Below are 14,021 nucleotides of genomic sequence, written 5' to 3' on the forward strand. Positions count from 1 at the left end.
AAACCCAACTTTATACTACGTTTCAAGACAATATTTAAAATAAAGTAATTCAGAAATGCTCTAGCAGAAAATGAAAAGAGGAAAATAGGGCTCCAGATCTCAATGTCACATAAGGTTGAATCCAGGCCAAAAATCACTGAACTAGTCAAAGGGCAGCACTCTGTATCCTAAAGGGTGCATCTCGCCATAACAGTTAAGGATATCTAAGCAGCAAATGTAACATTAACAGGCAGAAAGCAAAAACCATAGGCAATATCTGGAGAAACAAAATCGGAATATTAGGAGACTCGAACATCTCTTGGCCCATGACAGATCCAGCAGATTGCAAAAAGCGAAGGTACAGAAAACTCAAATAACATAATTAATATGGTAGATTTGATATATCAAGCTCTGTAACCTGAGAAGAGAACATAACCTTCTTTTTGCTGCCCAAGGAACAGTGACAGGACATGAGCACAGATTGGACTACAAACATCAATAAACTAAAGAAATAATGATTCAGATATGATTCTCTGATCACAATGCAGCAAAACTAAACATCAACAAAATTAAAATACAGGGTGCACTTACACTGGAAATGTAAAAACTCAAGTCCTAGTTCCCATAAGAATAAAAATCTGGAGATGCAGAAGATCTGGGAGGAAAAAGGATCAAATACTATGCACATCAGCTGCGAAAGCATGCTCAGAGGAGTGCCTGTAGCCTTAAATACTGAAATAAACAACAAAGAAGAAATTAATTTTGCCATTCAAAAAGAAAAAAAAGAATAACACCGAGCAGATCAAGGGGAATTAATAAAGTCAAAGTAGACATTAATGAACTAGAAAACAAGTCATAAAGCTAATAAGTGAATCCAATCATATAAACAAAAGCTAATCTAATCAAGAAAGGAGGAAGAAGAAATGTAGAAGGAATAAAGAGGCAACAGCCACAGAGAAAATTAAGACTGAGAGACTACTATCTCAGCTATGCAAACTGACTTTGAAACCTTGATGACTAGGATAATTTTCTAGAGAAATATATCAAAATGGACTCTAGAAGAGACAGAAGATCTATACAGATCAATACTACACAGTAGAGAAAGCTGTCAAAGAGCAATAGTCCCCAAGACACACTAGGTTTAAAAGGTTTCATAAGTGGATTCTACCAGATCTTTAAAGAGCAGATAGTTCAAAAGATAAACAGATCTTAGTGCAGAAAAAAAATATTGTTTCTTCTGAAACAAGCATGACATTGACAAGAAAATCTAACAGGCTGCACATATACACATCTACAGACAAACAGCACGGTGGAGGTCAGTATAATGAACCCAGGAATTCATCGTACTAGTCTAATTCTGCATTTGCTTAAAATTTTCCATAAGAATAAGCTAAAGTTAATTTTTTTTACTCTATAAAAATACTGAATCACTATTGCTGTGTACCTGAAACTAATATAATATTATAAATCAACTGTACTTCAATTTTAAAAATTTCTTTACTCAAGGAGAAAAAAATTTCTATCCAGATACCCTTCTTCACTTATCAAAAGTCTGACAACAATGTGGTAAAAGTGTAGGAAAATAGGTACTCTCAGAAACTTCTAGTGAGAAGATAAACAGACAACTTCGATGGGAGGCGATTTGACGATATTTATCAAAATTTCAAATGCACATAGCCTTTAATGTAGAAATCCCATGTTTAGGAATTTGTCCTATTTATATGTATTCACACACGCATGAAATGATGAATGCAATAATTCACTGTAGCACGGGCTGTCATAGCAAAAACTGGAAACAACCTGCTAGCCATCAACAGGGAGTTGGCTAATGAAAACAGTACACTCATATAAGCAAATTCTCAGAAGCCATAAAAAAGAAAAAGGAAGTTCTGCAGTTACAGATATGGAAAGCTGTCTAAGGAATTAAGTTTGAAAAGCAAGGTACAGACAAAAGTATTACAAGTTGCCATTTATTTAAAAATGGGGAGGCTAGTGGGCAAAAGGGAAGCTGACTTTTCTATGTCCTTTCGTACCTTTTGAATTTGGAACCGTTTAACTATAATCTCAGACCAAAAAGAACCTCTTTTTTTTTGTGAAACAGCACCTTTCACAACGCACTACTGCCATTATAAACTCAGGATGCATTTAGAACACTTGCTATTCTTGTTATACTTGCCAACTGTGTAAGGCCACATTTCAAGTAAAGCTTGAGCTCTTATTTTAAAGGGCATAGAGAAAACACGGCCCACAGATGAAAGGGGGACAACTCTAGATCCAGAAGATCATCTAATTAGTGGTTCTCAACGCTGGTTATGCTTAAGAACAACCAAAAATACCAGTGCCCTGTACCCCTGCCCAGAACATTTATAGTAAAGTTTGGGGGTGGGGCCAGGCAGGAAAACCATGCATCTAAATGCTTTACAGCAGTAGTCCTCCACAAAGGGTGATTTACTTTGCTCCCCTGGGGACATGGTGCTGTCTGGAAACGGGTTTCGTTGTCACAACTCGTGAGTGGAGGGAGTCCGGGTAGGGAAGGGGTGTGCCACTGGCATCTAGTGGGCAGAGGCCAGGGATGCTGCTTTAGTAAATCTCCCACAATGCACAGGACAGCGCTCCCTCCTCCACCAAACAATGACCTGTCCCAAACTGTCAAGAGTGTTGAGCTTGAGAAACCCTCCTTTCAAATAAAATCACTGCTTCTGAGGTAACACGCAGTTTTAGCCTTCCCTCTTAAACAAGGAAGATCATCTCATTTACTAGTGTGGATACATTCGCAAAATCAAGTTATTTCGGTGCCCACAGAAACCACAGTTCATTGATGTGGTTGTAACAAATACTGTAAACGTGAAATTCTGTGTATATCCTTTCTCTGGTCCCTGTCCAGGTATCCTAGTCCAAAACTTCGGTCCTGCTTGTAAAGTAGGCAGGGAGGAAGTCACAAAGTTCACAACGCAGCAGCCTGTGGATCAACATGGTCCACGCATCTATTCTGTTTGAGTCCTAGGTCTTTTAAAATATATTGAATTGGTGCCAATCAGCTTCCCCTTCTGGAATCAGCACATGGCCGGGGCGGGGGGGGGGGGGGGCTGCCACAGTCCCCCCCCACCCCCCAAGCTGCTCCTCACCAGAGGCCTTTAAGCATCTGAGGTGGCTCTCCTCTGCGGTGGTCTCCAATCAATCAGGGGCATAAAGCCTCTTTACTTTTCCTCCTTCTCACCTTAAAAATATCCCCACACCCCTTCTAAATTCTCAAGCTTCCACACCACTTGCCAAAATCGGACTTCTATCCAGAGCTGGAAGAACCAAGAAAAAAGGCGAAGTCGAAATGGTCTTTGTGTGACAACTCTCTTCTAGTTGTTGTCATTAAAGATAGGCTGCCTGCCACCTGAGTCACCTCTGGGCAGTACAAACGAGGCTTGAGTTTCTAGCAAATTTCACTACAATTATATATAGCTCTTCTGTGAGCTTCCTTATAAGGAAAAGACTTCAATTATTAGGCTTCTTTCATTATCCTAGATTAGAGTATCCCCTCCATTCCTCCCAAAATAGATCAGAAGCCTTTTATGGGAAATACCTATCCAAAGATTTGGTAATTTTCTTTTCAAAAGCTCATCCCTTTTCCTTTGAAATTAGGATCACGCCGTTTTGGAGCTGTGTTTTAGAGATCACCTTATACAACCCACACATTTTATTGAGGAGGAAAATGAACCCCAGTGAGGTTCAGCCACTTAGCTAAGGCCAGGCTCTTGAGTCAGTGGCAGAGCAAGAATTAGAACATTTGTTTCCAGATAATGGTCCCATGTGTTTTCCACGATAACACTATCCCCCACTGTGGTTTTCCTACTCAAATAACATCTTTGCCAAGACACCTATTAACATGGTAGATACTAGCTGCTACAGAAATAAATCAACCGAAATTTCACCCAGCTATGAGAGCTATCACTTCAACTTTGAGGGTGGAAGGAAGGAACTGGGAGTCTCTGGATTCTTTTTATTCCTTTTACTGCGAATTAACCTGTCTCAGTTTATCCCAATGAAAAGCTGATACCTTCAGAATCTCTCTAACCCATAAATTAGGGATGGAAACATGCTATTTATAGCAATAGCAACATTGTCTTTCTAAACTCTGAAGTCAGAGGCTGCCTCAAACCTCTAAAATTCTCACAAGTTGCCAGAGATGGTAGAGTAAAACTACTGAGAAGCTGGGAGTGAAGTTTAAGACGCAAAGATCAACATCTCATTGAACTCTGACTTTAACCGATCCTTCTCCTCCTATCCTAAGTATGGACAACATCACATTGTGCACACTGGGTCTTCCTCTAATGTGCTACCTACTCTGCACTTGGGTTTTTATACCCACCTGACACCATCTCTTGACATTTACTTAAAATTCATTAAACGACCAGCCGCCCCATTATTTTCCTTTGAGAGCTTAGAACATCTTTGCTGCTCCATTTTCTTTTCCTTCTAGGATGCCGCGTTCGGTCCTGATACTGGCGTGCGCACTTTTTCACTTTAAGGTGTTTCACAACCAGCTGCCTCGCATTCAGCAATTGCGAGGATTCCCTCCGCGCTTGACAAGGCACCACTCTGGGGAAACACAATTCACTTAACAGAAGGTCGTGGAATCTATTCCCATCTCAGCTAGGCCTCAGGCAGGTTGGGGCCCGGGTCTTCTGTGCTCCCACCTCAATTCGTGGAAGTTGCCCACCATCCCACCCGACAAGGGAGAAGGTGGGACACAGGAGAGGCGCGATGAAAGGTGCTGGCTCCGAGACCCTGCTCTGACGCTAGGAGCCCACATGCCCGCTCTTCCCCAGCATCTAAGGCTTTTACAGTCCAGGCCTCTAACTGTTTTAACACAACACGAACAAGACAGCAGTTCGAGCCCTGCTGCTCCAGCCACACAGAAGCACCTTAGAGCAGGAAAGGAACAAAATGCCATTGCATAATTTATTCGACCTCAAGGTGTTTCTAAACAGCTCTTACCCAATCCCCGCCCCCCCAAAAAACCTAAATATAAAAACGTTTAAAAGCCACCCACATTCCGCTTCGAACTTTTAAGGGTGGTGAGGTCCGTGTCAAGTAGATTTGAAGCTAACGACCGCGGGTTTGGGGAGTCCCGCCGCCCGGGATGAGGCTCCTCGAACGCGGTTTCTGTGTCTCAGGGTGAGCCCCCGGAGGGTGTGCGGGTGCCAGGCCCTGTCTCTCCGCACCCCGAAATCCGAGCCCCCGGGGAAGCCCCCGGGCATCCCGGAGCCCCGCCCGCAGTTCCAACGGACTTTGCCCGGAGGCTGCGGAGACCCAAGGCGGCGGGCCCGGAAGGCAGCGGTCCCGCACCCTTGAGCCATGGGGACCGTGGGGGCCGGCGGCCCCGCACTTACCGAAGTCCAGGAACTGCTTGATGGAGAGCGGCGATGGCGAGAAGCGCGAGTAGCGCTCAATCTGCTTGGGCACCGGCTGCTTCAGCAGCCACCGGAACAGCCGCATCCTCGCCGGGGCAGCGCAGAGACCAGCCGAGACGCTCGGGCTGCCGCAAGGGCCGGTACAGCCGAGCCGCGCGGATCGGGTACGTTCGCCAAGCGCGCACCCCGGCCTCCGTCTCGGCCTCGGCACCGCGGGTGCAGCCGCCGCACAAGCAGCAGCAGCTCGCGGGCCGCGGCCGGCCGCCCGCGGCTTCCCCAGGCCCCGCCCACGGGGGCGGAGCCGGCCGCCGCACGTACGCGGCGCGCGAGGGGCGCGGGAGGCGCGAGGGCGAGCGGCCGCACGCGCTGGCTGCTGATTGGCTGCTGCCGCCCTCGTTTTCTTTCGCTGGAGTGCAGCCGGGCAGCGCCCGCCTCCTTGGCTCCGGGGGACCCAGACAGGCCCGGCAAGTGCAGCTGCCCCGGGTCCCGCCCTGGGCTAGGTCCTCCGCGGCCGAAAGGTGGCGGAGGTGCAGGGGAACTAGGAGAAGGCCCGGAGCTCTCGCCCGGAATCTGATCGTACGCGCTGCTCAAGGCCCCTCTCCACCGAAGGCATCTCTTCCGGGAGGCCTTCCCTGGATCAGCTGACTGTTGCACTTCAGGGTATTCGTTGCATCTTGACACTTTTTCATCTTCGGTTTACCACTTAACTATAGTGGCTGCTTCATGCCCTCCACCACTGCCACCACCATTGGTCAGAAATAAACTCACTCGTTCGGATTTCTGCCTGCCCCTCACCATTGGACGGGATTCATTGTAATGTCGCTGACTCTCGGTTTCGTGCCCGCCTCCCCGCCCCATGGCCCCCACCCTTTCGAATACCTTTGGACAGGATTGTTAGATCATTGACTCCTGGTTCCCACCAACCCTCCCAACCTACCGTCTCGCCTGGGCCAACACCTTTGGGCAAGATTAACTGTTAAGTCACTGTTTCATGCCACCACCACCACCCATTGGACGGGGTCAATTATAAGGTCACTTACACTTCATTTAATCCCTCCTCCTTCCAACCCCCCCGCCCTCCCGCCCCCCGTGCACAGCTCCTAACACCATTGGGCAGGATTAATTGTAAGGTCACTGTCTCTGTTGCATGCAGCACCCCACCACCACCACCACTACCATTGGAAAGGACCAAATTTAAGGTCTTAGGCACTATCTTTCATACCCCCTCACCTCCACCACCACCATAGGACAGCCCCCTGACTCTCTTTCATGCCACACCACCACCAGCACCACTACTTCTGGACAGGAGTCTGTGCTTACACTATACATTACACTTACACTATATTAGGTACTCTTTGTATAAGAGTGAACTTGAATTCAGGGCTCAGTATATGCAATCATTATTTCCTAATGTGAAGGTATGAAGTACAGCTGGCTTTAATCATTTCCACCAAACCTTGCTTTATTTTTGGCAACATAAAAACATCAACTGAATGAAAGGTAGAATGTTCTCTTAGGAAAGGTAAAAATGTAACTGGAAACCACTCCTTTGGTCTGATTGGACTGGTTTTCTCAGTAAGATTATTGGTGTGTATTTTATTTCTGTGCCTTCATTGGGCTTTTATGTACCCAGTTCTTTGCTTAATACTTGCATCTTTGCTCTGAACTTAAAGAGAAAAGTAATACGTACACTCAAAGACATTCACTGGCCCTCCCTCACTTGTAGATTTTCAAGTACATCTTGGTGGTGGTATGGTATATGGACTACCATGTCTTTTCAAAACAAAAAGCCTAAAAGACATACTAACAACCTCTTCAACCAGGAGCTTCATCAGAAAAGCTAAGTAATCCTGTTGGTGTGCATGGACAGACAAAAAGACCTGTGGCCTGTGGTTCCTCCAGTGACTTTCTTGGGTGCTACCCAGAGGCAGAGTGTACTTGGTGGCTGTTGTGGGAGTCAATGAGCAGGAAGAAGTTGAATATTGATCGAGAGGCAGTTTTTCCCAACCTAAGCTACAAATCGCTGCTGATCTTTCTGACCTTGGAAAGACTTGTTTCACTCCTTTTTTACTGAACAAAATGCTTCTTTAAATCTATGTATTCTGCTGATCTACTGAATTGTCATGTGCCTAGTTTTACTAATGCTTCTCCCAAAGGTAATAAGGTCTTAGAAGTTGGGAGCAATATGAAAGAGCCTGGTATAATAGAAGTTGTCTGGTCAGGGTTTGAATGACTCAGTCCTAAGCTTGGTTCTATCATTAACTAGCTGTGTGACCTTAGACAAGGCACTTAGCCTTTCTATGTCTGCAACTATGTCAGATGGGGCTACCTGATTTCTCTCCCTGGTTGGCATTTGTGACAATTGAATGAAGTAAGTCATGTTTAATATAAACACAAGATATTGTTGTACCTCTTTTATCCAACTATATATATGTATATATTTGGATATATATATATATTAGTTAATAGTTAACTGGCAAAATTCAGAAGCTAAACCAGTGGGTTGATTTCAGTGCTGGTTGTACTTATAAAAGAAGGATCTTGAGAGAAATAAAAAGATCTTGATGAACTTTTTAAAATTATTTGTACACACCAAGGTCTTGCCCTGGCTCTGCTCTCAGTGGCTCTCAAAGTGAGATCCCTAGGCCAGCAGCAGGAGTGTCGCCTGGGAACTTGTTAGAAATGCAAATTCTCGGACTCCACCCCAGATCTATTGAATCAGAAACTCTGGGGGTGGGGCCTGGCAATCTATGTTTTAATAAGCTATGGGGGTTTTACAGATATGGCCACAAATTCTTTGATATCCCTCCCCTCAAGAGATGGCACTTAATTCTCCTCCCCTTGAGTATGGGCTAGAAGTAGTCCTCACTTCTACCAAATAGGGGATGGCCAAAAGTGATGAGATCCCACTTCAAAGATTAGGTTGTAAAACAACTTCTGTCCTACCTGACCAATACTCCTCAAAACTATCAAGGTCATTAAAAACAAGGAAAATCTAAAAAACTGTCACAGCCAAGAGAAGCCTAAGTAGACATGACAACTAAATATAATGTGCTATACAGGATGGGATTCTGGAACAGATAAAAGGACATTAGTAAAAACTAAGGAATTCTGCATAAAGGAAAGACTTTGGACTAAATTGGTTTAATAATAATGTATCAATGTATGTTTATGAATTGTAACAAATGTACCATAGGAATGCAAAATGTCACTAAAAGGGGAAACTGGGTATGGACATATGGGAACTTTGTGTACTGTCCTCTCAATTTTGCTATAAATCTGAAAGTGTTCTTAAAACATCAAGTCAAGGGACTTCCTTGGTGGCACAGTGGTTAAGAATCCACCTGCCAATGCAGGGGACACGGGTTTGATCCCTAGTCCGGGAAGATCCCACATGCCAAGGAGCAATTAAGCCCGTGTGCCACAACTACTGAACCCACACACCACAACTACTGAGCCCATGTGCTGCAACTACTGAAGCCCACGTGCCTAGAGCCTGTGCTCTGCAACGAGAAGCCACCACAATGAAAAGCCCGCAGACCGCAATGATGAATAGCCCCCTGCTCAAAACAACCAGAGAAAGCCCACGCTCAGCAACGAAGACGCAATGCAGCCAAAAAAAAAAAAAGTCTAGTTAATTATACAATACAGTATTGATGACTATTGTTATCACATTACACATTACATCAGAACTTATTATCTTGTAACTGGGAGTTTTGAAAGTCACTAAGAGAGAATATCTTGAAAGCTCTTATCACAAGGAAGAAAATTTTGTAACTGAGTTTATGGATGTGAACTAAATTTATCGTGGTAGTCATTTTGTGATATATACATATATCAATCATTTTAGTGTATACCTTAAATTTATACAATATTATTTATGTCAATTATATCTCAGTGAAACGAAAAAAGCAGTTCCTTTTGGTTCTAAGATGTAAAATCAAATATATTCAAATAATATAAAGAAAATATTTAAGATAGAAATGAAAATATTTTATAACCATGGAATAACTATTGAACATTTAAAGGACATGAATTACTACTACTACTACTACTACTACTAATAATAATAATAATGTCAACATTTTTAAAAAGACTGTGGCTTCCATCTTAGGGTTTTCTCTCTCCCCCTCCCTCTGTCTCTGTGTATGTGTCTCTCTCTTCCTCTTTCTTAGAAGCCACCTGCCAGACTGCAAGGCAGCCCTGTGGAGAAGCCCACAAGAGTGAGCTTGGAAGCAGATCCCTTTAGAAGCAGCTCCTTTCCCTGCCCGGCATCCAGACTGTAACCTCATGAGAGACCTTGAGCCACAACCAACTCAGCTAAGCGGCTCCTGAACTCCTGACCCACAGAAATGCTCACAGTTTGTTGTAATAAATGCTTTTGTTTCCAGCTGCTAACTTTTTAGATAATTTGTTATGCAGTAATAGTTAACTAATCTACAAGCCCTCCAGGTGATTCTGATGCATGCTCAAGTGTGAGAACAATGGATGGACCTAGAGATTATCCTGCTAAGTCAGAGAAAGACAACTATCATATGATATCACTCTTATGTGGAATCTAATTTTTAAAACAAGATACAAATGAACTTATTTACAAAACAGGAACAGACTTACAGACATGGAAAACAAACTTATGGTTACCAAAGGGAAAACATTGAGGGGGAATAAATCAAGAGCTTGGGATCAACATACATACACTACTACATATAAGATAGATAACCAACAAGGACCTACAGTATAGCACAGGGAACTCTACTCAATATTCTGTGATATTTGAGGAAAGAATCTTAAAAAGAATGAATATATGTATATGCATAACTGAATCACTTTACTGTAAGCTGAAACTAATGCAACATTGTGAATGAACTATTCTCCAATAAAACTTTCTTTTAGTGTGAGAACCAGTTTCCTGTGCTATGCACTCTAAACAAGCACCCTATTCCTTCTTGTTAATGCCTCAGACCTCAGCACGGTCATCACTTAGACATCAAGGGAAGCCTTCTCCCATCATAATCGCTATTCATTCCCCTTGCTATATGGTTTCCTGACTCTCTGCGCCTCCCACTGTAACACTCAAAACACTTTGCTATGATTTGATTAATGCCCGTCTTCGGCACTAGACATCAGCCCTGTGACCACTGGGCCTAGGTCTGGCTTATTCACTGCTTCATCCTCAGTGTCCAGCATAAGTACCAGTCACTATTTAGGTTCACAACAAATATTTTTTAAGTAAATGAAAACCAGCAGCAATAACAACAAAGCCCTCCCCAAATTCCATTTCTTCTGATCGACTCTCAATGGAGAACAAAGGCAAGGGTAGTGTTCTGAGTAATTCAAACAATAATGGAGACTTCATTAAATAATAATTTGATAAAGCCAAAAGCCAAGGTGATCTGGAACAGATGAGGAAAAAAATAACCCCCTGATTATCTCATCATCAGTCACTGGTAAGTGGATCCTGTTATAAGATGCCTCCGCCATCAGTTGACTTTATGAAATCCTGGTCTCCCTGTCTTTTCCTCCTCTCTCTCTCTTCGCTCTCAACTAACATTTTGTGAGCACCTACTGTGTGCTCTGTGAAAGTACCTATGTTGTCTCTTCACAGTAAATCTGATGGATAAATATTATTCGCATTTTACAGGTGACTGAACTAAGACACAGAAAGCTTAAAATAATTTAAGATTACACAGCTTGTAAGTGACAGTCCAGATTCGAATCCAGGTCTCCTGTCTCTCAATTCTATGTTCTTTCATAATACCAGCCTGAATTGTTTTTAATAGACTTCTCTAAAAAGTATTGTTAGGTTCATAGCAAAATTGAGTGGAAAGCAAGTTCTCACACGCAGCCTCCCCCACCATTGTGGGAAAACATTCAGAAGCCTTTCTGAAACTTTGAAACTGTTACTAAAGGTAATTAAAGTATGTGGGCCGAACAACTGGATGCAGGATGTCCTGCTTGAGCAGCAGAGGAACTAAGGGTGCTGGGCGTGGAGGCCATGGGGGCATAGGCTACCGTGGAAACAATATTGACCCTCTCTGGGGGCACAGCCCCTTCCTCACTTGCACACCTCATATCACCCTGTTTGGCCCTGGAGGATGGCTGGTTAGCCAGAGACGGGTAAGATTCCTCAGGGGAGGAACAACCTAAGACAGGCACAGTCGCAGAGGGGCCAACAGGGGTGGGGCACAGACCCTTACTCCTTCTGAGAGAGGTCTCCTGCCCCCAGGGCTGCTTTGCTTCCCATGCCCAGCTCAGATCGGGACCCAGGAGGCAAACAGAGACCTGGCTAATAGCAGCTGCCCTCCTTCTGCTGTTCTTGCAAAACATCACTGCCCCCAATTATATGAGGCCTTCGTTTGGTTATTTCAAAGTAAAACCTTGACTGTGGGACGAAACTGGGAGTGTGAGAACCTTATGCTATCTTGCTTCTGGAATGCCGAGAGCTCAATAAAAACAACATGGGATGAAGCAGCGGGGCTTTTGATCCTAGAGGTCTTGAGTCCCCCGGTCCCATCTTTCTCTTAAATCTGTGTCTGTGTTTCTTTAAGCTTGCGGCACTCATCACTCGCCCCGAGTCGCCGAGCTTGTCTCGGCACACCATCAACAAACCCCCCCAGATGGAACCTTTGCTACAATCAGTGAACCTACAATGACACATCATTATCAACCAAAGGCCATAGTTTATGTTACTGTTCACTCCTGGTATTGTACATTCTATGGCTTTGGACAAAAATATTACCCTAAAAATCCCCTGTTCTCTGCCTACACTTCCCTCCCTGTCCCAGCCCATGGCAACCACTGATCTTGGTACTGTCTCCATAGTTGTGCCTTTTCCAGAATGTCATAGAATTGGAATCGTACAGTATACGGCCTTTACAGATTGGCTTCTTTCACTTCACAATGTGCATTTAAGATTCCTCCACGTCTTTTTGTGGCTTGATAGCTCATTTCTTTTTAGGTCTCAATAATATTCCATTGTCTGGATGTAGCAGAGTTTATTTATCCATTCACCTCTTGAAGGAAATTTCGGTTGCATCCAAGATTTACTAGCCCACATTTTGATTTTAAAACTGGAAAGTAAGAATGTGAAGATGAGTGAACTAGAGGAGCAACAACTATTTAAGTTTTTACTAAATTTATATCTTGAATCAAATATGTGTGTGATTCGAAGCAGTAGCTTTATTCTCCCAAGGGCCAAGATTCTTGATTTTTCTGACAAACTATTGTAGGTGGTGAAAATCCTCTTGAAGTCCATTCATCGTGGTCCTTTCATTTCTAATTAAGAGTTTTCAGTCTTAATGGTCTTTTTCTTGCCCCAAAAGAGTTCAGAAAAGATTTTAAGTACAGGGATAGTGTGGCAGCATAACTTTTTTTAAATTAATTTACTTATTGGCTGCATTGGGTCTTCACTGCTGTGCGCAGGCTTTCTCTAGTTGCGGTGAGCAGGGGCTACTCTTCGTTGTGGTGCGCAGGTTACTCATTGAAGTGGCTTCTCTTGTTGCAGAGCACGGGCTCTAGGAGCGTGGGCTTCAGTAGTTGTGGCACATAGGCTCAATAGTTGTGGCTCATGGGCCCTAGAGTTCAGGCTCAGAAGTTGTGGCACATGGGCTTAGTTCCTCCAAGGCAGGTGGGATCTTCCTGGACCAGGGATTGAACCCGTGTCCCCTGCATTGACAGGCAGATTCTTAACCACTGCGCCACCAGGGAAGCCCAGGACAACTTACTGAGGAATTAAATCTGGGTTTTGTTTTTGCTGCTCTTGGAGGGACAAAAGAAAGGGATGGCTGATCTTCCCCAACCTAAAAGACAACGGAGACTTTGGATCTTGGCTTTGGGCTGCTGTGTCTTGGGAGATTCGTTAGCTGTTTTGTTTAGCAGGGCGCTTTGGTTTCTAGGGCTGAAAACAGGTTGGAAGATATAGGAGACATTCTGGTAGTCTCTGTAATCATGCCTTGGATAAGACTTATTGGCTACGATATTGCCACTGCGCAAAGCTGGTACAGTAAGTCCCCTACATACAAACCTTCAAGTTGCGAACTTTCAAAGATGCGAATGTGCGTTCCATCAACGTCAGGCGTGAGTGAAATTGCAGCTTGCCCTCCGTCTCCTATTGCTGATGATCCTTCAGCTCTACCCTCTCCCACCTCCTCTCCCTCCTCCAGTCAGTGACTCTTCTTGCCTGTTCACTCGATGCCAGCCCCCGTATGCCAGCTGTTGTACTGGACTACTGTACTTTTCAAGGTACTGTACAATTAAAAATGTTTTATCTTTTGTATTTGTTGTTTATGTATTATTTGTGTGAAAGTATTATAAACCTATTAGAGTACAGTACAATATAGCCAATTGTGTTAGTTGGGTACCTAGGCTAACTTTGTTGGGCTTTAAGAACAAATTGGACTTACAAACACGCTCTCAGAACAGAACTCATTCATATATAGGAAACTTACTGTAGTCTCTGTAAATTCATTCCCTCTCCTATTGGTAACGAACCCCACCTTTTTCTTAGCTCCCCATGCACTGCAATTGTGCTTTGGCCGGTGGTGGGGGTGGGGTGTAGGGAATAGCTCACTTTGGTTGTAGTAATGAGATATATGGCTCAATCTAAAAACTAATGAGCCTAATTCTGACCACTGGCCA

General features: G+C 43.9%; 1 protein-coding gene across 9 annotated transcripts in view; it reads right to left on the bottom strand.

Moving 5' to 3' along the window:
- PDK3 (pyruvate dehydrogenase kinase 3) overlaps window positions 1-14,021 on the bottom strand; it is a 101,046-nt gene that overhangs the window by 64,832 nt on the left and 22,193 nt on the right. For 4 of the 9 annotated variants that reach the window (XR_009050478.1, XR_009050477.1, XM_057719260.1 and 1 more), the window contains exon 1: window positions 5,364-5,659. The exons of 3 other annotated variants lie outside the window; for them this stretch is intronic. Coding sequence is in view for 2 of the 6 variants with exons in the window: in XM_057719260.1 (XP_057575243.1) it covers window positions 5,364-5,469 (106 nt within the window). In the remaining 4 variants the exon portion in view is untranslated. Of the gene's footprint in view, window positions 1-4,339; window positions 4,570-5,363; window positions 5,660-14,021 lie in introns of those variants that run through there. 2 more of the 9 variants (XR_009050479.1, XR_009050483.1) reach the window with 2 other exon arrangements.

The sequence above is a fragment of the Hippopotamus amphibius genome, chromosome X (genome assembly GCF_030028045.1).
Source record: "Hippopotamus amphibius kiboko isolate mHipAmp2 chromosome X, mHipAmp2.hap2, whole genome shotgun sequence".
NCBI lineage: Eukaryota > Metazoa > Chordata > Mammalia > Artiodactyla > Hippopotamidae > Hippopotamus > Hippopotamus amphibius.